General features: G+C 22.1%; 1 protein-coding gene across 14 annotated transcripts in view; it reads right to left on the minus strand.

Moving 5' to 3' along the window:
- LOC108000770 (max dimerization protein 1) overlaps positions 1-27139 on the minus strand; it is a 410762-nt gene that overhangs the window by 46533 nt on the left and 337090 nt on the right. For 2 of the 14 annotated variants that reach the window (XM_062085378.1, XM_062085377.1), the window contains exon 7: positions 12820-16778. The exons of the other annotated variants lie outside the window; for them this stretch is intronic. In XM_062085378.1, the coding sequence (XP_061941362.1) occupies positions 16696-16778 (83 nt within the window). In that variant the 3' untranslated portion in view covers positions 12820-16695. Of the gene's footprint in view, positions 1-12819; positions 16779-27139 lie in introns of those variants that run through there. 14 annotated transcript variants of the gene reach the window in all.

Below are 27139 nucleotides of genomic sequence, written 5' to 3' on the forward strand. Positions count from 1 at the left end.
AATAGACAAATTAAATAATGAATTTTTATTTAATTTTTTGATTTGAGGGGGAATTAATATAAAATTGATTGATGTCAAAAAAATTTATTTAATTCCTAGTTTCAGTTTATAGATTAGATTAAATTAATAATTTTTTAATAAAGTAACATAATTTAATTAAATTATTTTTGTCAATAATTTTTTAATAATGATCGCTAAGTAAAACTTTAATAACAATATTATGCGTGATTTTGAAAAATTAAACAATTATCAAAGAATGATATTTTTGTATAAGTATTTATCAAATATTGTGATTGTCAATTATATTGTAAATATTAAATGACATATTAGATGATCAATTTATAAATATATAAAATTATTCAGAAATAAATTTTTTATATATTGAATTTAAATTATTCTTGAAAACTTTATCAAAATATCTTTTATTAAAATTTCTTGTTCAATGAAAAATTTATTTCAAAAATTTATAACATTTATAAATATTTTTTACGATTAACATTTATAATATTTAAAATTTTATATGATGTCATTACATTATCGAACAATTAAAATTAACTATTGATAATTTCTTTTTTCGTATCACATATACCATTCGAACAATTTATGATTAATTCCTAAAATTTCATGTATAATAGAAACTTTATATTCGTCATTAATCCATTCCTGAAGAATAAACAAATAAACAAATTTTCATAAGAATTATCGAAAAAAATAATTAACGAAAAGAGAAATCGAGTCAAGAAATCAAATAAATAAAATTTCAAACAGAACTTTAACTTTTATTGAAAAGTAATGAAAATGAATTATTAAAATAAAAAACTTTTGGCGATAAATATTTAATTTTTGAATAAATATCGATACATTTTCTTGCCGAAAAAATATTTGATAAATAAAGGCAGATAAATACAGAGATTCTATTCCAAAATTTTATATAATATTTAATATGATATAATATTGTTATGATATGATATGAATATTGGTGTTATTACACGAACGATATTGCATCGAAAAATATTTCGAATATGGAAAGGAATTAATTGTTACGCATCCATCGATTTCATATATATACTTTTTTACTGCCTCGGCTATGTTGGGTATACGATTTTGAAAATTTTATGGAGAATCAAGGGTGGTTTCTAGAGATAAGAGGATGGGCATGAGGATACGGTGGGTCCAGATTAGTGGAATATGGGAATGGTAATATAAAGTAGGAATTGTGATAGGAGGATTTCGAGGATCACTCCTTCCCTGTTAGTGAATGTTTTGAAATCTGGAATTTTTATGGATTTTAAGAAATTCGAAATTTTCTGATATTTGGTAATGATTGGTTTGTTCTAAATTTTCGTCGAAGAAATGTTAGAACTTGAATAGTTGAGGATGATTACATATAAAAGGATATGTCAAATAAAATTTTTTTAAAAAATTTAAAATATTTATTAACAAACTATAGTGATAATATATACTTTTTATAACATATTTTATTTTTTATTTAAAAATATTTCTTATATTTAATTAAATATTATTTTTTAATTAAACTAAATTGAAATTCAATTCATTTAATTAATATTAAATCTTTAAATTTAGTAAAGATTATCTGAGATTTACTTTGTGATTCAACAATTATCTATTATAAAAATATGGTGGTTTATTATAAAAAATTAATAACTGTTATGTACATACATACATACACACATAAAACATAAATAAATTAATAAAATAATCAATAAATAAATATATGAAAATGTAATTTTTTAAATTACATAACTAGATTGCGAATATTTATGCAAAATTAAAATTTTATAAACTTAACTTAAAAAAAAATAGAACTTAAGTAATAATTTGTTTCATTTTTAAATATCATATTTTATAAATATATCATTATACTTTGAATATTTCATATCTTTTTATATATCAAGCATTTTATAAATCTTTATATATTTAAATTTTTCATAAATATTCATAATTTTCAATAATAATAATTTTCATAAATATAAATATTTTTCATAAATATAATTATATGAAATTATAAAATGATTTCGATATTGAAATTTAACAATATATTATATTTATATTATTTACATAAGATATTGGATACGATTTCTATTATATAATTTTGAAATCGTTTATAATCATTCCATCCAATCAGAAGTTTGTATCCGTGCTTTACTTTATTGACTCTATTTCTCGATATCCACGGAATTCTATTCGGTTTTCAATTTTCGAAATTGAATATGTAACGCCTCTCGTATATACACACGAAATGCACCCGAATCTAGTTACGCAGGAAATTTTATCAATAATGATAGCACGATGATAGCATGATACGATGATCGTTATGATATGAAAATCATTATCGATGTTGAGATATACGTTTATGCGATGTTTCCTTTAATGAATTTATTTGTAATTTTACAAACGTTTGTAATATTATAGGAATTTTAATTTAATGTTAACATTATACAATTGTAAAGTGCAATCTAGGGAGCAATAAATCAATGCAACATTTATCGAACACATATTGGTAGAATATATAAATATAATAATTATGCAGCAAATTAATTTAAATAATCTTTCTGTGAATTGTTAGTTATCTATGCAAGTGATTTATTCAGTTTTAAATAAAAAAAAGTTTTAAATAAAAGAAATGAAATGAAAAAGATATCTTGATTTATAAAAATTTTCTTTTTCAATTTAATTTTAAAATTTAAACTAGTTTTGAAATTTAAACTGTCTTAATGAAATTAAATTTAAATTAAAAGAAAGAAAAGGAAACATATTGTAATTATAATTTTAAAAATAGAGAAGTTAAAAAGAAAAATATGAATGATGAATATTTTAGAAGTATATAATCAAAAGAAAAAAAAAACAAATTTGCATTCATATTATCAAAAAAAATATTGCAAGTTTTTTTATAATCCATTCAATTTTCTTTTAATAATAGGACAATAAAATTTTTATTTCATTTGTAAATATGTCGATATAATATAATATGTATGTTATATGATATATATTATATATATTCGTTATTTTGACTTATAAATTGTTTTTTCAGAAATATCTTCAATTGTAATTTTTATAAAATTGGTATATATAACTTTTTTTTTATTTATAAAGTACAGTAAAAATAGCTAAAAATTTAATAAAAATTTCAATGAATAAAAATTTGTTTTCTATATTTTATTAAAATCTCTTGTCACTTTACAATAATAAAAATTTTTTAAAAATTATGTGATTAATAATTTAAATAGTATATAAAAAAAAAAATTTTAAACTTCCGACTGATACTTATAAGTCTTTTCTCAAATACAATTTTAATAAAACCGATATTCATAATTTTGTCCTCCAATAAACAGAATAAAAATTACATTTTGAAAAATAAAAATTTGCTTTTCTACATTTCGTTTTTCGTCAACAGAAAAAAGCGATGAAATTTTTTTAGTTAGTTGACAATAATGCAAATAATAAAATCGTTTTTAAAAAGCTGAAAGCAACATTCATCAAAAAAAGTCCCATTCAATCGATTTTCACAGACAATTTTGTTTCTAAATCATCGATGGTGTCAACGAATTTCTGAAACGAAACCTTTTCCTGATTTCATCAACCGATATTTTTCATTTTTAGAAAAAGTATCACGCCCATCGTCGTCTATCCATCTTCAGACTAGTAGCTAAATTGCATTTTGTATCAGCTATGAATTTGGAAACGCAAGCGAGCGAAGAACGAGAGAGATAAATGGGCACCGGGAATCTCGAGAACGTATCCATAGGAATAAGAAATCATTTAATTAAAAATTAACGCGATTAAATGCAGTACAAATATATGTTTAGGATGGAGGAAAAAGAACAAGATGTACAAGGATGATTAATATAGTGAGATTATTTTATTTCTTTTTTAATTCGTGCTGACGTGGGTAACTTACATAGTGCGACAATTAAGAGAACTTGGAAGAAACTTTAAGAAATTTAATTAGGAGGGAATGGAAATTTTATTTCTTTTTTAAAACTTAGATCTTTTTATTAAAAGATTGCGAATGTTGAAATGAAAAATGAAATATTCTTATTATTCGAGATTTTAATTTTAAAAAATGTTTTCATAATGATAAATATACTTGATTGAAATATACTTATGTTTGTACACTTTTTCATTGTATAATTATGATAACAATTATTAATATTAAAATTATATAACATTACATATTTAAATATTCAATAATTCCAAAAAGTATTGATACGCTTTTTAAAACATAACTTTTATATAATTGGACTTAATGTTTTGAATGAATGTAATGTTAATAAAGCAACGTAATAATGTTCATAGCAAAGTAATTTCGATAATTTTTAGCATAAAATTTTTAGCATGTATATAATTGATACAAATCAACAAAATATATTTTATAAATTTTTATTAGATTTAAAAATGATATCAAAAATCATCTTTATTATTTTTTTTATGATTCCGATAAATTGCAATTTTTTAAAGTTTTTTTTTAAATGCTATTCAATAAATTAAATAATTTTTTTAACATTTCAAAACAATTAAATCTGATTTTAAAAAAGTAATTGTGTATTAAAATATGCTAACTTCTTAGAGTTATATTAACAAATGATTAAAATAAAAAATAGAATTATAAAAATAATTAAATATAAATAAATATATATAATGATTTTATATATATATATAAATTATTATTAATTTTAATAAATATATATATATATATATATATATTTAATAATTGCAAAAATAAAAAATCTGAAGCTGATTAATTTTATTATATTGATAATTTTATTTTAATATTACTATTAATACTATGAATAATATTATATGGAAAATGAATTTCCATAGAATAATGTGATATTGCAACATTTATTTATTTATATTTTTCTAAATAAATCCTAAAATTAATCTAAACTTCTTTCATTAGGAAAGATTTTATATTATTTTTACATAAAAAAATTATTATAAGAAATTAATCATAAGTATAACATAAATATAAAATATTATTCTTTCTTTTATTTATCATTAAAAATTGAATTAATTTTCAATGCTTTGAGTATTTATAATGTTTTTTATGTTTTTCATAAAAAGATAAAATTTCAAATACAAAATGAAATTAGATAAATTACATCGGAAGACATATTTAATCTCAATTAAATAATAATGAAATATAAAACTATAAAAGTATCAATTAAACTGATGATCCTATAATACCAATTAAATAAGATTAAATTTAAAAAGTAGCAGATTGCAATAAAGTATTTAATTCTACCATAAAGTATCATGGAAATCGTTTAAGAAATTACTTATTCACTAAATAAGAAGATTCAAAGAGTGTTAAATATTAAGCTGTTAAGTACCAGTAGAATTTATTATTTCCTATAAAAAGTATTTTGAAATTTTTTTTAATTCTTTTATTCAAGAATTCTAATTCAAATATCATATCATTTCAATTATAAAGAGAAAATTTTATAAATATATTTTTTTATTTTATATTTAACAAATTTTCGAAACATGCCTTCGATCGGCACGAAAGAGAAAAATCGAAGAGGCAGAAGTTGGGGAAGCTTAACATGGCCACTGCCGCCTTCCACCTCGGAGAATTATGTGATACTTTGATTCAAAACACGTTTCTCCGTTAGACCGTAAAAAACTAGAACAAACATGTTTGTCACGTGTTACGTGTTCTGCAAAACATTTCCAGCTGACTTCAAAGAGATTTAAAATTATTTCTATACTAGCGTGTCATAAAAACAAGCCGATCATTTTTCCCCGTATCTCAAATCTTTCCTATTAACATCCTTTGATCATACCATTTAGATTTAATGAAAATTAATATATTTTTTTTGTTGAATATTTTGAAATAGTTTTTTAAATAAATCTTTTGATCATATGATTTAAATTTAATAAAAATAAATATATTTTTTAACGAATATTTTAAAGAAATTTTTATCAATTAAATTAAAAAAATTGGACACTGAAATATAGAGATTAAGTAATTATGATAAAGAAGTTAGTGATCGTGAATCTTTCATAATTTCAAAAAATTTGAAATAATAGAAAAATTTAAAATAGATAAAATTCTAAAAGGATATATATAGTATGCGTGATAGCATAAAATTGATATTATAAAAAAAATGAAGTATTTATCTAAAAATATATTTAAATATATGCTATATATTACGTATATACTATCTATACTATATTTATCAAATTATATATATTTATATATACATATGTATGTACATATTTATCATATTTATTATCATAGAGACATTGATATTGTTAAATTATAGTTAAATTATTATGTTATTAAATATATTGTAATCTATAATATTGTATATAATATAATATATATATAATGCAATATAATATAATATATGAATCGAATATAAATATTTGTTATCTTATAAATTTACAATAGATATCTATATCTAGTTGATAATATAAAAAAACAAGAGACTATAAAGAAAATTGTCTATTATTTACAAATATATTATTTATATTATTTATTATTTATATTATTTATTGCAAAAAATTTATATAAATTTATATATTGTATATTAATAGAGAATTGCATTATTGAAATTTAATGATTTTTAAAGATTTTAAAGATTTTTGTTTTAAATATATTTTATTCTATAACATTTCATTTAAATATTTAATAGTGTATAAATAATAAAATAAATTTATTAACATCTGTATATATATATACATATATATATAATAATATTAAATATACATAGATTATAAATTATATATCTATATTCAAGATTATTTGCAATTGTTGAAATTATATACTTTTTTTCTGAATCTTCCAATTTTTTATAGGATATTAATAAAATACTATTATTAATAAAAATAGTATTATTTTATGTATAATCCAAAATATAATATACGTACATAGTAATATACGTAATAGTAATTGATGTTATTGTTCACTTTATTATATATTTTAGAAAATAATTGTAAGTAACTTTCTTTTCCTTTATGGACGTGCACAAATGTATATGTATGTACTTTCAATTAGAAATAAAATTATAGTCACATAATAACATTTGTAATAACATTTCATTAAATAAAATAAATAATTGTAATAAATAATTGTAAATTAAAATATATAATAAATATAAATATTCTTTATATTTATTATATATTAATGAAATATTGCATTTTCAATAGTGAATCATTGAAAGGAATAAATTGAAAGTTGAATATTTCCTTAATTTCTCGAATCGCGAAATAAGACAAAGACGATGTTTCTACCACAAATATCTCGAGAATATCTCAGATCGTATTTACGAAGATACGGCAGAAGTTTGGAATTTTCCGTGAAAACTCTAATCATCTTACACTTTGGGCCCTTAATCATGTTACGCGCTTTGTTGGTCCACGCCGAAGTTCATTGCAGCGTCGATGAAAGCTCGTCACTCAATCCTATTTTCGAGTGGTTCGACTCGCTTCTTATCCGAATCATTCGTTTCCGTAAAACGCGCCTACTCATTAAAAAATTAAATTATCATGGAACGAGATATCGCTAGATTGATTGAAGTAAATTAGACAATTTAGAATTTTACAATTGAATATAGTTTTTAATTTATATATATATATATTTATGATTTATATTTTTCTATTTTTCTATTTTGTGGACCTTTTTTCTTGTTTTTTGCAACTTTTCTTTTGACTTTTAATTGAATCTTTTTTTATTCTTTTATTTTTTATTTTTTTTTATTTTGTTGAATTCATAATTTTTCTATCTTTTGAACTTCTTTTATATCTCTTTGTATATATTTCTATTTTGTTTTTTATTTATAGTTATTTTTTTTTTTACTCTTTTATTTTTTTATTTAGGTTTTGTGGTACTTTTTTCATTTTTTTTTTTTCATGCTTCCTTTATATAAAATTCATCACACAACTGAAAATATTGAAGTTTCCAATGTTGTAAATATATCAAAAGCAAAAGAATTATAATAAAAGCTTTCAATAATCAAAATGTATATGTTGAATTTCAATTTTAGTAAATATTGATTATCGAGATCATAAAGTAAATTGAACAATTTTTGTAAATTAAAAAATATTAATTCTACTATGAAATAAACTCTTACATCTTTAAATGAATAATGTTTTAAATGAACTTTCAAAAATTTGGATATTTTTGAGTAATTCGATGCATATAAATCTTTTCATATCAACAATATAACATTTTTTTATATTTATTTCATTCCCATTTTTATCATTAAAGTTCGAAAATATTAAAAATAATAAATATTATAAAGAATTATTAAAAATAAAAAATATATTTTTATTCTGAAATATTCAATATTTTCTTTTTTGAAATAAAAATTATTTTTTCACATTAACAATTCTATTTTTTTACATTTATTTGGTTCCTATTATATTTTTATCACTAAAAATATTCAATATTAAAAAATAAATTTTTAATCTGAAATATTTAATATTTTCTTTTATCTAGATATTTTATTTCATGCTCTCTTTCAAAACTCAATAATATTAAATATTAACAAACAAAAAATAAATGTTTATTCCGGAATACTTAATATTCTCTTTTTCTGAGAATAGAATTTCATTATATATTTCTTTCATAAAACTATTAAAATTCAGAAATAGAAAATACAATTTTATTTCAAAATGCTCAATACTTTCTTTTTTTTTTTTGAAAAAAAGTCTAACAAACATATTTCAATTATACCACATCCATGCCGAAACCTTATAATCCTACTCTGCCCTAAACAAAATCTTCGCAACAAAGAGGTGGATCCTATAAATATTTCAAAATCGCGTGAATCTCTATGCCGATCGAATGCAGTCGGTTATGTTTCTTCACGAAATAAACAGATGGAGGAAGAAAAATACGAATGTCTTTCCGCATGTACTCTCGCGTGACCAAAGTTTTACGCGGTTTCCCAGGTTGACGATATAACAGTGTGACGATGCCAGAAAATTTGCCTATAAAATGCAGGTATATAATATCGGTCTAAATCACATAGTCTATGCCGATAGCAAGTATAGACTTTTGCGTATCACGCATACTATCGTTGCCTATCCGCCATATTGGTAACGCTAAGTTATTCTAGAGATTGGCGCAATTCCAAAGATCTTCGCCACCGTTCTTCGTTCGACACACGAACCCATATGCTCTTCCTGTTTTCCCCGCCCTTCCCTTTCCGTTTCCCGTCTTTCTGCCTTCATTTCATATTTTCCATTGATTTCTAGGAAATTTTTTTAGAGAATTTTTGATGTGCGATCTTGGCTCTGAAAAATTTTTCTTCTAGTGAATTCTTCTCTAATGAAAGGCTATATACGATTGTACAAGTTGAAAAAATATTTTATATATTTAAGATTTTTTCTTTATGGAATTTTCAATATACTATTAATTTCAAATTAAATGTTGATGATTTTAAAATATTTGGTTTTGGTTTATTTATGTGAAATTTATTTTTTATTCTTCTTTTTGAATTTTTCAATTTTGTTAATTTTGAATTGAATTATAAAGATTTTGAAATTAATTAAATTTTTGATTAGAAATTTTTAAATGTAACTATATGTTTTAATAAATTTGAATTCATAATTTCTTTTTTTTCGAACTTTTTTGTTTTTTATTTTCTTATGTATTTTTGTAAATTTATTGTTATGATTTTTTTTCGAATTTTGTCTTTATTTAATTGAATTTTGAAGAGATTATGATTATTGAAAAAGCATTTTTTACAATCTTTTTTTCTTTTATAATTTCTGATAATATATTTGTAAATATTTATGTATTTATATATTTTTAAATTTTTTTCCTATATTTTCAAGATTAATCTTGAAAATATAGGAAATCTTTCTTCAAAATTGTATTCTTAATTAAAAATACCATACCGAGAAAGTTTACTAATAACTTTGAATAATTGTTTTTTCTTATCTTTATCCGTTATTAAAGTTTTTAAACAATCAAAAGTCTCAGGGAGTTACGATCAATTTCGAGTTATTTGCGGCGATTGCTAGAAATTTGTGTGTAAATTACTATTATTTCAGGAGTGGTGCACCGTACCTCTGTAACAGGGCTGAATCGTTAATCGAAAACGTTTACAATTTCACAAATAATCCTGCTGGCGACGAAGGAGAGTTTCTTGGTCCGAGGAATATGTAAATGAGTAGCAACTTGTAGACATCCTTCCACCAGTCTCCCGGGGAAACATGCTAACTCAAGGAAATGTAGTTGAACCATATTCAAATTGGCATTCTGAGTCATGCGGGTCTGGAGTATGTAAAATGCCATCTTCGGTGTCTCAAATTCTATCCAATACGTCTGAAGTTACGTTTTCCCATGTAAAATATTCTTGATTAATTTCTTCGCTAAATTTTCTTTTCTCCAATTTTATGATTGATTAAAATTCTTCATCTTTGGTGTATCAATATTAAAATTATCATAAACAAATATATAATAATTTTAATAATATAGAACATTAATATAGAAAATATAAATTCTAGAAATAATTATAGAAATAATAAATTGTGTAAGAATGTTTAATTGCAAGTTTTCAATTGAAGTTTTCATATATGAATATATTAAATATATGAATATTTAATATTAATTAAATTAATATTAAACAGTATTTATATTAATATTCTTGCCTTGTTGTCTACAATTATAATTTTAAAGAGATTATAAAATTTCTAAGAAATCGATATTTTTTTTTATAAAGAACTTTATTATGAATTTAATATTTATTTAATTGAGTTTTTTATATTGTAAATATTTATTTTCAAGAAACAAAAGAAAATGATTCAATTGTCTTATTAAAATGAACTTATATAAAAACACATAGAGGAATATCACAGATTATTTAATTATAATTAATTAAAGTTGAATATTGTTTTAAATATTCTTCTTTTAATTTCTTTAAATTTCTAACAAATTAATATATTATCTTATACTTAATATTTTAAATTTCTATAATTCTATAATTTAACATTGAAGTTATATAGAATATAGCTTTAAATATTCTTATAATAATTCAAATTCTGTTCTGTAGAATTCCAAACATATAGCCTATTACAAATTTTATTTATCGATTACATGAGATTATTTAAATTTATGTACGGGAATATAATTTATTGCGAAATACATAAAAAGAAAAAAATGAGATAAAAAAAAGTAGGAATAAAAGGATAATGTCAGTTCGAAAATGACAGTTAATTTCATTGATTGTTAATTATTCTTCTTATATAATAATTTATGAAAGTATGTTACAGAAAAATTTACCTCATTTAAAAATTAAAATTTAATTTTTAATTTTAATCTAAAAATTTTGATTTGAACGAAAATTTATATTTATGTAGAATATATTAGATTAGAGCAATTTTGTGATTGATGAGAAATCTTTTTGAAAGATAAAACTATTTCAATATTCCTCTTATTTTTCAATATTTTTTCGTATTTTAAATAATACTTTATCTAAAAACTTTTGTAACAAGGCACTAAATTCTAAACATTTTATTTAATTTAAATTTTTTCATCTCATATTATTATTATAAAATTATATTTAAAAAAAATAAGAATTCAATAAAATTTTGATTCCTGATTTCCTTTTTTTTTTTAAATGATATTTCAATTAAAAATATTGTTCCATACAGTATTTGATAAAAAAACATATTAATTGTAATAAAATTTTCTTTTCAATAAAAATGTCTTTTAGAATATGTAATAATTGATTTATAAATTTCTTTTTTATTTTCATCTCATGTTATTTGAGATTTTTTAAAATTTAATATTGATATCTATGAATATATTTATAATATTTACAATTTTTTACTATAATACATTATTATAATTTCATTGATTAGAATATCACTGATTCTATGTGATCTATTAAATAAAATCAACTAAAAGTAAAAAATTTGTATTTAGATTTTAGATTTATAATAATTGCTTAGGCTCATATTATAGTATAATATTATATTTAAAAATTATAAAATAAATATTTAATTTCTCATAATCCAAAGAACAAATTATTACTATTATTATTATATATATATATATAATATTGTAAAAACGCGAATTCAAAGATAACATCAATCAAATTTTTTTAAGATCATTATTATTAATAAATATAAGAAAAAATCTTTTTTCTTAAAAAAGAAAGAAGAAAAAATAAATATTTTGAATTTAAAAAAAAATGTTAAGATCTCACATGATTTCAGATTCAATTTAATAACCCAATCTCGACTCATCTTTGAAAGAAAAATGTATAAAGCTAAAACAATGAAGAAGACCACTTATAACCAGTGTATACCATCAAGGATCTCATCAACTACCAAACTTCTAAAGAACAATCTCTAAAAAGAAGCCAGAAACTAGAGTGCACAGAGGCCCTCGCCTAGAGCAATTTAAATCATCGCTAGGACCACGTCGACCTGATCGTAACCCCTTCCATCAATGCTTCCCCCATGGCCGCAAATACCATCCCTCGCGACGAAGGAGGCGGTCGAGGGAATCGCCCTGTAAATTTGAGCGGAGGGGTGCGCCCGCGATTTCCTGGCGATACAAGTTGGTCGAACTCTGTGCTAAAAGCCAATCTCCAGCCAGCTGCGATTAGCGTGACCGTTCTCGTCGTCTTCGTCATCGTCAACAGAGCCAGCCGCAGCCTCGGGGACGAACTTCCGAGATAGATAATACTTCAGGATGTCCAAGTTGGAAGACCTCTCCCCTCTTTAACTCGGCTCTTTCCGCCCCCACCATTCCCTGCAATCGCAACCTGGGAAAGTAGCTTGGAATTACGGCCATCGGTAGGCGTGGATGTGTTTGTACTTCTATTTTCTGCGTGATTCAATTTATTTTCGTGACGCCGACTAGAGAAAAGTCCATCGAGAATGTACGTACCTCGTAAAAGAGCTAGATTAGGTTGGAAAAGATAAGGTTAGGTCTGAGTAGTGATGGGATCAATTATATCGTGAATAAGTTAGATTAGATTAGAAAAAGATTGAATAATTTGTAAGAATACAATTCTTGAAATTTAATGAAACTTGATTGGAGTTGAGAAGTTAAATTTTGAAAATGAAAAAAAATTTTGTCTAATTTATAAGAGTTTAGAAGAATATGTAAATAAATATTGAGAAAACAATAGATTATTTCATTTCTTATTTACATTTTAAAATATATATAAAGATTAAGTTATAAATAATTTTCATAAAAATTGTTTATACGATACATAAAATTAGATTCATAGAAATGTAGATTTTTAAATTAGCATTTTAATTAGATTTTTAAATCAATATTTTTAAATTAAATGCAAATCTTTATACATCTTGATACAAGAATAAATGGATATTATTATGATTATGATAATGGATGATTAGTATAATAATAATAATAAAAATCAATAATCGAATATTTCAAAGTATTCGAAATACATATTAAATAAGTATTCGAAGTAAATCAATTTTAGCATTAAATTTAATTTGATTTTAGATATATTATATTAAATTTGATTTATTCTAGTCACAGGTAACTGTTTTCTTACTTTCTTTCTTCATTGTCTTTCTTCTTTTTCCTTCTTAAAATTGTCTTCATCTATGTTTTCTTTCGATTCGGTCCGATTCATGATAATGAGTTTTGAAACTCTTTTAACCCTTTTACCTCAACGAAGAAGGACACGATTTTGGAGATCGTGAAATTCTATTTCCTTGCGGTGATCAATTCTGCTTTTCAATCTAACGAAAATTCTTGATGCTCGAGAAAATACAAGACTTAGTTTGAAAATTGTGAAAGTATCGATGGAAAAATTTCATGATTTTTTGCGTTATACTTTTAATATTTCGAAATGGAATAAATTGCACTTACAATAGTTCATTAATTGTTATATTTTGCTATTTAATTTTCGAAGAAATTATCATCATTAATTCTTGAAAATACAATTTCAATTTTTGAAACACATATTTCTTAAAAACTTAAAATATATATCGTAAAACAAAATATGAACACTTTTTTCTATCTCATTTATAAGAAATTGAGAAAGAAATTATCGATAATTCAGAATAGATAACTAATATATTTTAATCTCAATTTTCTGATAGTTATCTGGACATATTATTTTATATATATATATATAGAAGAATAAAGATGAAAAAAATGTTAAATTGTTGGAGAACAAATTTAAAAAGAAAAGAAATAATAAAGAAGATTATTTTGATCTTAAGAAGATCTTAAATCCTAGTCTCTTTGTTTGGAAGCACAATTCAATGACAAAGATAAGAATTTTTCAGAATTAAAAAAGATATATCTAAAATACGTAGAACGAAGCTTATTAACTATTATTGAAATAAATTTTGAATGATTAGAGTATTTAAATATTGAATATTTAAAAGTTAATATTAATTTATTATTTTTTGATAAGAAGTTTTAAGAAATTGTCATCAAAAAATAAAATATCTATCGAAAAAATAATATTATTATGAGATAAATATCAAAAATATTTTTCAAAAATATGTAATAATAATATATAATAATAATAATAATCATTATATAATAATAATAAAACATGAGAAGTTTTGAAAATCGTTTTCTGTTTGCAACAAACAAAAAATAAGTTGAAAAAAATTTATCGAACTAATCTTCATCGATCGGCGCACCTACGTGCTACATGATCGATCTTTCGCGGGCGCTATGGGACAAACGATTCCGGTCGTTGCCACGAAGGATTAACAGAAATTTATGCAGCAACATCTGCCACCGGTGTCTCAGTATTCGCCCGTTGCTGATTCAATCGTGGCACGCAGCTGGGCCATCGCGCGGGATCGCGTTAACATCTTCGAAGTTGGCAGACGACTTAACATTTATCACGTGAGATTAATTAATGACAACGAGGCGGGACGTAAGCGTATATACCTGGCAAACGGTGCATATTCTCCTTCCTTCCAGTATCCTCTTTCTCTTTCTGCTTCCGTTTCACTTTTGCACGCATCTCTCTCTCTCTCTCTCTCTCTCTCTCTCTTTCTCTCTCTTTCTTTCCGCTTAAATTATTCGTTCGCTCCGTCTCTTTCTTGTTTTCTCGAGACAGACGGCGAGAATGTTCTTGTCTCGAGAACATCTGGAGAACTCGATTTGCTCTTGATATGTATGTATGCATGTACTTAAGCGCATTTATATGTATGTATTTCCTTCTGATCTCTTGCTTTCGACGATTCCTTTTTTCTTTAATTTTTTCGATGGTTTATTATTGTCAGATGATTTAAACTGTTTTATATGTTTTATTTTAACGGATTTATATTCAATAAACTTATTTTCTTGATATGAATTTATTTTTATTCTTTCGTGATTAGTTACGATTTATATACAAAGAATGATCAAAAAACTAAATTTCCCTCAATAATTAATTACATAAAAAAAGAAATTTAACATTTTTGTATATGTAAAATGTTTTCCGAAAATATGATTTGATTTCTTTTGAAATTTGCTCTTATATTAATTAATTCATTGTTTTTGGTAAACAAATAATAACGAAAGAAAAGATTTGAATCAAAAATTCTATGGTAATACAAATTAATGTTATTAGAAAATGTACATTCGAGATAGATTGGAAATATTTGAGTAAGATAGAATTCTAAAAGTTTCAATACAATTTCAAGGAATCAGATACTATCAAGCTATCATCTTTAATAACTGTACAAACTAATCGTATCCGATTATTGCCGAAGTCGATTTGCATGCTTTTGGCAATATGAGCATATTGAAATCTTGACCGATTTTTTCTATTCCAAAAATTAATTCTCTATATACATATAAAAATATGTAAAACTTTATAAATAAAGATTTTTTTTATAAATAAAGAAAAATTTAGTTTAGATCTATCATCATATTTCTATTCAAATTGAATTATTGTATATACGAAAGAATATATTTTATACATTATTATTTATTGTATTTGTAGAATTTCATATTTGTTATAATAATAATAATTTAAAGAATATATATTACAATTCAAAGAATATTTATTGTATTTGTAAAAGTTTATATCTGTTATAATAATAATTTTATAAATCTAATAAATAATTTATTTATATATTCTAAAATATATCTAAGACTAGTCAATATTAAAATATTTCTAGTAAAGTTTAATATAAAAAAATTAATCTGAAAATACAATTGACTGGAAATTGGAATAAGGTACTATGATGAAATATAAAAAAATATTATATTTTTCTAATAAATAGAATATTTAAGTAAGACTTTTAAGTATTTATAACATTTTATCTATATATATATATATATTATCTATATATATATATATCTATTTGTATATATATATTTATTATATTTTATTATGCTTAAAACTATTTAAGCAATGAAAGACAGCAAAATTCGGAATCAAAAATAGAAATTCATTCCTAAATTTTCTAAGATTTCTAAATGCATTAAATATAAATTATTATTTATCATTAATCTTCTAAATGATGGAATGGTTATTTTAATTCAGTTTCAAGTTTAATACTGTATGTTGCATAACATAGTTTATCTTTTCTTCATGTAGAATTTATCCGAATTCTTTCTTTTAATGTGTCAAAATAGAAAAGATTTCAATCGAAAGCTTTTTAATCACATATTTTAAAGCGATACGATAATTAATTTATGGCATTTTGGTATTTAGCAAAGCATTTGAACTCCGAAAAAACTCCATCCGTTCAGAGCAAAGTTCATTATCTTCAGCTGAAGATCTTCAACGTGAGAGAGTGAGTTTTCAAGTGACGAGAGTGAGAATTTAACATAAATCGCAACTTACAGAAAGCTGAAAACAAAAAAAGAAAACAAGATAGTCATGTAGCTTTAAAGATTTTATAAGGTTTTATAAGAAATTACATAAGGCTACATTTTTAGTTAGTACTAAACAAGTTTTTATTATCACATTATTTTTAATTTCGATAATTTTACTTGAATTGTGATTGGTAAAAAAACAAAGTATAGCAATTAATATTTTTTTTATTTAAAGTAATTTTAATTTAGATAATTTAATTATTATTAAATTTAATCTAAGTAAGTAAGATACTTTAAAGTATCTTTAATTATATAACATTATATATAATATATAAAATATATATTTAATAATCGAAGCTGAACTAAAATTCTTTCTCTATTAAATATGTAAATTTATATTTTTTTAATAATTAGAAAAATGTATTCAATTATTTTAATTTTTCAAAATATTTATTAATGTAAGAATGATAAAATATTTAATGATGAAATATTTGATACAATGAAAATATATCAAAAGATTGCAATTTATTTTTTATAAAAATTTTTTATAAAAGTTAAGAAATAAATAAAATATAAATGCAGTTATTTCCAAAAATATTATAAAAATGGTATGGTTTTGATTCTTATGTTTATATTATATCTATACATAAATACATAAATACATAAAGTAATAAAACTATTTTATTAATGCATATATTATATTATATTATATGTGTAAATGCCATATATAAGTCTTAATATAAATTATTTAAATATTCAAAGAAAAGTAAAAAAGATATGAATTTTTATATATAAATAAATGATTTATAATAACAATTTTTTATAATTTGACATATTAAAAATAATTTTTTATTAAACAATTTTATCACTTTTCTTTAATATTATTTTTTATTGTATTTTTATGTATATAATTTATAATATTCATTTTAGAAGTACTTATATAAAAAGAACTTATTATTTTTAATTTGATAACATAAAAACATCCCCGAATATATTTTAATTATCCCCGATAATTTCTCTTTTAAATTACATATCCATTATCCGAATATATATAGAATTGTATATAAACACAATTTTCGCCAATCTAATATAAAAGAAAACATTAAACACTAAAAATTCTTATCTTTTAATAAGAAAACCAGCATCTCCTTCTTATCGAAATACAAAACTGTTAGTTGTTCCCATTAATTCTGTCGGAGTGTTCTTACTTTATCCACCCTAAATAAATTCTCCAAGATAACCATTGTCTGACAATCGTTTAAATTTCCCTTAACAATAATTCTTATAAATCTACCAAAATCCACAATTGTTCACATCGAAAATAATTATTCTCCTTTTATAACCGCGTTTAATGTTTTTCGACTAATATCCAGAATAGAGAGAAAGAGAGAAAGAGAGAAAGAGAGAGAGAGAGAGAGAGAGAGAGAGAGAGAGAGAGAGAGAGAGAGAGAGAGAGAGAGAGAGAGAGAGAAACAAAAAATGTCGAAAACGCGACAGAAACGGCAACGTTCGCTCGTAAACGATTTCTGTCCGTGAGAAAGGGGTGACACGGTTGAAATCGGGATTTTGATTGTGCAAGTTATCGTCGACGAGATCATCGTCGAGCGGCGCGAACGTCACCTCGGTGAAAAACGAGACGATCGTCTATTTAATATACCGGGTGACCGGCTATAAACGACGAATAAATTCCATGGTCGAAATCCACCGGCGTAATTACGGAGCAGCCCGCGATGCACCGGTTCCGGATACAATTGGCGAGGGGAAAAATTCATTTTCCACCTGTTTGGATAGTTTTCCACTTTTTCGCATCCCGTTCCGAAATTGATTCCCGGGTTCAGTTGGAATTAAACGGGTGTACGATTTTTATGGACATGCTCGTTTTAGGCAGAATTGAAATAAATTTTTATTCGAATAATATTACTCAAAAAATGAAATTTTTATATTTACTTTTTGTCTGCTATATTATTTTATATTGAATAATATTATTTTATAGAATAATAGTATTGAGAGATAAATTATTTTCATATTTGTTATTTTAATTGATTCGTATTTAAATATTTTTTAGAAATTAATTTTGCAAATTCTATCAAAATGAAAGATAAAATGAAAAATGAAATATTGCTTTGTTTCAGAGGCGCAACAATTATTGATTATATATTTAGATACGTATAATATCAATTTTAAATAATTTTAAGTTAATTTTAATATTCAAATAAATTAAAGTACAATAATTTCGAATTATACACTATAATAATATATTATAATATAGATTATTTTATATATGATAACATATTATTTTCAATCATATTATTATTTATATAAATCAATTTCAATTTTAATAAACAAAATGAATATTAAAATAAATTTTTGTTCAAATGATTACAAAACTTTCATTTTGTATACATTTTGTATATGCTATATTATTTTATTTTAAATGATATTGTTTGAATAACAACATATTTAAAAGTTAAATGATTTTAATATTTATTATCTTATTTTATATATATATTATTTATTTTCACTATAGAAAGATAAATATATTTTTTTGTAATGGAATAGATTTTCTATTTCTAAAATGTTTTTTTATCTTGATCTAACAATATTGTTTTAATAATGATTATTTTTTTTTTCATATTTTCAATGTATAATCTAAAATGAAATCTATGTTTTCTTATATAAAAAATTTTATTATATGTTGTTTTTTATTTTCCATCATGAATTATAAATAAAATTTTAGATTTCATTTATTTAATTAATTTATTTATATATATTTCTATCTCATATTTATTTTTTTTATTTTATTTGAAATAATTATTTGTTTTTTTTATATCTTATTTTTATTCAAATAAAATATATTCAATTCTAATTTAAAATTAAGAATTAGAATTCAAATGAAATATATAGAGAGAATATAAAAATTGAAGTTTCATTGAAAAATTTAAAATAAATTTGGTGTAATTTATTTTTTGTAAAATTTTTTTTATTAGAATCAGCTATAAATCAAGAATTAAAAATTTAGCTAAAATAAATATTGAATAAATCGATATGAATAAAAAGATATAAATTAATAGATATATATTTTAATATGTTAATAGGTATAAATTTATCGTGGATTTTATAATATATGATTTGTTCTCTAAATTAAATTTAAGTAGATATGTGTAATTGCTAAAAGCTTAAAAATTAAGAATAAATGAATAAACGTTGAATATGTCATGAGAGTTATTGCAATATAAATTTGCAATAAATTGGGTGTAATTAATTTTTAATTTATTAAAATAACTATAACTATTTTGCTTCCTTATATAATTTTTACAATTTTAATGTAGAATATTTGATGAATTAAAAATTAAGACTTATCTAAATTTCAAAATTTGATGTAACTAATTTTCTACTTAGTCAAATAGAACGAATATATCATATGTAGAATGAATATGAATGAAATTTTGATGGAGGTAATAATGTATTAAAAGTTAATGTGAAGTGAAATAGAATTGACGTAACTTGAACATACATTTCCAATAGATTTAATAATAGAGATAATAATGAATTAAAAGTTAAAATGAATAGGAGTAGAATTCATGTAACTCTGACATACATTTCCAATGGATTTAATAATGGAAATAGTAATGAGTCAAGAACAAGTGGATTTCATTGAAATGAATGGGGAGTTAAAATGAGCGCGATATGTATGAGAGTTGAGATGATATAAGAGGTAGATTCGATGAAGTTCATTTTATTTGAATTAATTGAATGAATAATTGTAATAAAAATGATGATAAATTAAGAAATTATAAATTCAATTAAAATGATAAAAAAATACATATGCATCTATGACGAATTTAATTGATTTTCTATTTAAATGGGATTAAATGAATTTATGATTCATTTAATAGAAAATAATAATTAAATAAAGATATGAATAAAATAAATAAGAATTGAATTAATGCAAATAATAATTAAATTGAACATTAAAATTAAGATTTTATCAGATTATTTTTATTAATGGATAATTATTATAATTGTACAATAAATAAATCATAAATATTAATTATATAAACATAAAAATACATAAATGTATACAACGAATTAACTTTTTAAAAATTTTAAAAATATTGTTTTAGAAATGTCTAACAAAATTAATTATAAGAAAATCAAACTTATTATGTCATCAAAAAATATTAGAATGAAAATATTAAAATATATTAGAAATATTAAATTAATTATCAAATTATATTAAATTAAATAGATTATAGAATATTATTTCATTTTAAAATTTAGTAAACGAATTACTTCATCATGTTTAATATAATTTTTAATATAATATGATTTCTAATGTCAATTTTCTAATTTAGTATAATTCCTAGTATAATTCCTAATTTTATTACATTTTGACTTCTTAATCTATTACAATCTACAGAGAAAAAAAAGAAAATAATAAATATATGTTTAAAATGTACATAAAATATGAAATATACTATAATTATGATTTAAAAATTTTTAATTTTTTGGTTTATGTGAAATATCATACAATTTTGAAAGCTATTTATCATAAGTTTTATTCTATGTATCGAATGTATCGATAATTTTAAATTTATTTTTATCTTTTCAAAATTTTATTTTTGATTAATTAGTTATAGAGTTTTGAAAATTAAATATCTAGCATACTTCGATTAAATTGCTAGAGATGAATTACAATAAATTAACAATACATTATATTATTTTATTCTAGAAGATTCTGTTCGATTCAAAAAGCAAAAAAAAAAAAAAAAGAGAAAAAAATATGTTATTACATTATATGGTAAAATTTTGATTATTCGAATTAATTGAAAGATAAATCTATAAACGATAAACGATTTTTCGGATAATCGATCAGAAAAAATTTATCAATACGTTATGAAACAAGTAAAAATTAAAAATTATTTTCAAATATGAATGTTTATTATATAAGGAAATATATGAAGGAAATTGATGAAAAAATAAATTAAACAAAAATTAAATCAATCATTTTTAAATAATTAAATAATAATGTCTCAGGATAATGTTTTTAGAATGTAATAAAATTTCTAGAATACAAATATTATTAGATACGCTAAATATACATATATGTACATTATATTCATACTGTTCAGATAATCAATCATTTAAACATCAAATTTCAAATAATCGATATTCTATTATATATATATATATTCTATATATATATATATATATATATATTCTATTATATTCGTAATAGAAAATTTTTATTTTGTGTATTTGGAATAAGTATAACATATAATAAATATAATTCATGAAATCAACTTTTTTATTTTTTTCAATTATTCAAAATTTTGAAACTTTTCTATGTAGTTTTATAAATGCCATTAAAATAATCATTATATACAATCAGATACAAGATAATATAAATTTTTTATATTGGTTTCATATAATAAAATTGTAAGGATACAATTTTTGTCGCGACCACATGACGATTTCCAACAGATTTATATTGGAAATTGCTTGCAACAACATGGACACCTGCACATCCATGACAATTTATGTCGTCTATGGTTATTTATCTTCTTTTTGGTAGGAGCAAGGGATAATTGCGCACCATGTGCCCCTTAATCATTCGAATTGCTATGTCGCAATTTTAATTATTGCCAGCCGCGATTGTATACTCGAAATCGATTTCAAATAATGGCCTCTCTAAATCCTCTAACTAATTAATGTAATTTCATATAAAACTTTATATCTTCTTTTTTTCGGAATAATTTCATATTTAGAAGATTCGAATAAATTAACAGTAATTGATAAATAAGCTTCCATTTGAATTTCTGTGCCGAATTTAAAAGTTCGTAAGTTTTATAAAAAAAAAATAGTGTGATTTTTAAATGGAAACCATTATATATTACATTAAGAAACCAATTATAGATTAAATCAATTTTTTTCTGAAAATGATTTTATATAATTTAAAAATCTTTGGTAAAATAGTTGATAAATTAAATCATTATCATTATCATTTTGATAACCTAGTCTATACCACACATTTATACAAAAGTATAATGTATAACATAAATTTTTATTTATAATAAACACTATCTTATAATAATATAATTCATTATATATTTTAATACTATTATATTACTATGTACATATATTTATATTATATACATATAAATAATATTTTTGCTAGTAGCATTATCATTTATCTTCGCATTATTTTTGTATTATATATACTTAGCATATCTTTTTACAATTAATTTTTAAAAAGACTTTAATCTTGTTTTTGATTGTATCTTTTAAATAATAATTAATTAATTATTTTTTGACTTATCATTTAATTATTTTAAACAGAAATTATAAAACATTATTATCATAATGAATTTCATATAAAAATAAAAATATAAAATTATGAAGGTTGATGGAAATAATTATCAATAATTTTTTTTTAATTATTTAAAACACTCGATTATTTCTTTATCTTGCTTCTTTTTGAAATAAATAACAAACTGTCAATTATGATATCAAAAAAAATATATGTATTTTAAATCATATTAGACATATCTTATTAAACTTGCTGCAAGAATAAAAAATTCAAAATTTACTGTTTTCATATTATAGACACAAAAAAATGCTATTATTTTATATATTTTTATTATATTTATATATTTTTACTATAAGTATATAGTTTTCAAATTGTGAACTTTCAATTTAACATTTTTATATATTTTCATCATAATTCAATTCATTTTTCTTAATTTTTTATATATTCATTTTAAACAAAATATATTTAAATTCATCAGATGACAATTGATAATTTATAATAAAATTTATAATAAATCAATAATAATAAAAATTTCAAATTTTAAATGTCTTAATTCTTTTGTGCTTTTTATTACATATACTTCATCATATTGTATAAGAGTTAAAAATATAAATAGAATTTCTGATAGTTTTTCGCTAAAAGGAAAAATAGTTCAAAGTTATACTAGACATATACTTCTAATTGTTGATTCAATCCATAGTCTGAAATCAATGACATTTGTTGCAACATTCGTTCTAGTTGAGCGCATTACTAGATCGATAATTATGGATTGGAAATTGATTTAAATAATTTAGAATAAATAATTAGCATTTAACTTTTCAGAAACAAAGCTATTAACCTCAATATAATTGATTAGACGTCAGACATTCCTTGACAATTTTTTCTTTCTATCAGTCGATAAAGAATTGAATGCATTTCTTGTAATGCGAAATAAGAATAGATAAGACTAGATAAGACACATAAAGTACATGTATATCTTTTTATACGAGATATTAGATATTCGTGCTAAGGTTCTTGCGTTGCTTCTATTTAAATATACCGCATAAGTATGCATATATATAATTTAAAATTTCTTAGAATGAAAGAAGTTTAAATGTAAATTTTTTAAAATTTATTATTTCAAAAGATAATATGACATATTCATAATTAATTGAAATTGGGAGATATTTTGCTTTGTAAGATGAAATTAAAAATATTTTTTGAATATAATAAATTTTTTAATAATAAAACTGATAAAAAATCAATGAATATTAATCTTTAAATTTTTAATATTAAAACAATTTTAATGCTTAAATAATGCAATATAAAGAAAAATAATTAAAAAAAAAAGAATTGTAAAATATTTTATACAAATTTTAAAAAAATTTCTTCAATTAAAAAAAAATACAAAATAATATAAATATCATAATATAAATACTTTCGTTTTTTAAAAATTTAATTATAGAATTGTAAAAAATTTATTATAATTAAAATTTATTAATTATAATTAATTTAAATTAAAATTTAATTATAGAATTGTACAATAATTAGTATAATTAGATTAAAAAAAGGAATTATAAAAAAAATATTCAAATATTTATAATTAATAATACTATAAAAAGAAAAAATTCATAGATAAATTGTGTATATTTATACATTTACACAAAATTTGAATATATAAAAATTTACAAAAAGACACAAAATATTTATAATCCAAAGTATAATACTTTGCAATATGATATTTAAAAATATAGTAATTATTTTTTTAAACTTTTTTTCTTTAGTTATGTTTATAAAAATTTGATTTTATATTTTTTATATTCAATCAAAAAATTAACTATCAATTAAATTTTAAATTATCAAGTGTAACTTAATGGAATATAAGTAATAAATAATCATATCACGTATAAAAATTATATTATTCCACTATTCAATCCTCTAATCGAATAAATGAAAGCAAAAGAAGTCATCGAATATCGTGAATGCACCAGATATACTATTTAAGTTGTATACATGTGTAACTCTTTACTTGGGCCACAATCGGTGACATTCGCTTGTCGCGTTCCAGTCGTGCCGCGACGTACGAACGAGAACGAGGTCAATTGACCGTGGTACTGGTACACACGGGATTCAAGTCGTGTACACACTATGATACCGAATCGTGTGCAACGCGATCGTTCCCAAGAACGGATATCGCACCGAGCAAATACGCCTTGACGAAATCGTAAACACGTGAAAACAATAAACTTTATCGATTGTCGGTAACTCCAATTACCGTAAATAAATTGTACTTATTATGCTTTCTACATGAGAAATTCCTTAGAATAAAGGATTAATTTTGAAAGTGTCGCTGAAATAAAATGTATATAGAACAGAAGAGACATTATTTTTTTAATCGAATTTTTACTTTACCTTTCTAAAATTTCTTTTTAACGAGAAAAGAAAAATTTGCTTATACATTTAATCTTAAAATATATCATGTTCTATTATACAAGTTTATATTTATATATATTTATAATATCGAAATTTTTGTAGTTTTAAATAAATTATTTCAGTATAGGATTAACGATATGAAAATTAGAGGAAATAATATTAGAGGAAATAATATTAGAGGAAATAAAATTAGACGTTAAATTGATAACTGTGATTGATAATTTATTTTAGAAAAATATATTTAAAACAAAAAAGAATATATATTTATAAGAAAATCATCAAAAAATTAAATTATAATATAATATAATATAGATTATAATTACATAAACAATTCAATTGTTTTATAAATTTATAAATAAATTCTCATAAACTATGCTTTATTTTGTTTTATGAATCTTAGAAAATAATGTATCAAAATGTATCATTGAGAATAATGTGTCATTGTATTATACTATATCTATTAATTAGAAATTATTTTCAAATTTTAAATAACATATACATATAATTTCATTATGTTATATATATTCTCATATATAGATTTCTCATAACTTACAATCGCTGAACAAGAATCTCTATATTCTCTATTTTCTAGATTTCACAAAGAAAAATAAAATAAACTAAAATAAACTAACAAAACAACTTCATCAATCCAAACATTATTATTGCCTCCATCAAAAACCTCCAAGAAAACATATCCTCAATACATCACCTATTCACCAGCTACTTCAGCATTCACGGGTCATCTGCATTGCACACAATTTCATTGTATATATACACACACAACAGTAAGCTCGAGAACAGCCCCTCTAGATCCACCTATTCCAGAATCCGTAGTAGAATTCTCAAAGGGTATCCCGGTCTAGGACGATCTTTGCGAGCACTTAACGTCAGCGTCCGGTTACGGTCGATCGTCCATTGTTCGGTTGAATTCCATTAGTTAACACAGTTTCCCGTAAACGAGACGCCGTTCGACGCAAGTACTCGTCGACGAAGATTCGACATTAAGTCGGTTCATTTCCATCGGGACTAAGGGATGGGGAGGGAGGCGGAGAAGCCATGAAGAATCGAAGACAGCGAGAGAAGGCGATGAGGAGGAGAACTTTGGCGTAAAACGCGGGAAGAATCGAGCGAACGACGACGTAGACGACAGCGAATTAATTCGTCGAGCGTATTATCGGAACCGCTCTGTCCATTAGACCGCTTTTTCCCAACGACGCGACGTAACGATCCGTTCTCCAATGCGAGGACGAATTCTTTTATTCGCTCGACGATAGTTAACGAGGACGCCTCTCCCTTTCTCTCTGTCCTCGAACATATATGTATATGTATATACAGGATTTCCGAGCAAAGTGAAGAAACATAATCTCGAGCGAATAAAAATGTGAAAAAAGTGTTACGATTAAGTATCATTGTTTAAAGTTTAATTTGAAACTTTTATAATTCTTACCAATTTCATATTTTAATGAAATTAATTATTCTATAATGAAATACTAGAGATTTTAATAATGCTGAATTATTGAATTTTAATATGACGAAACGAGAAAAATAATATAAGAAAAAGATTATAATATAATAATGTAATTTGTTAAAAAAATAATAATAATAAAAAGATATATTTATCTATACATGAAATAGAATTTGTGACGATTAGAAATAATATTTATAATTTAAAT

This window comes from Apis cerana, linkage group LG15 (assembly GCF_029169275.1).
Source record: "Apis cerana isolate GH-2021 linkage group LG15, AcerK_1.0, whole genome shotgun sequence".
Taxonomy (NCBI): domain Eukaryota; kingdom Metazoa; phylum Arthropoda; class Insecta; order Hymenoptera; family Apidae; genus Apis; species Apis cerana.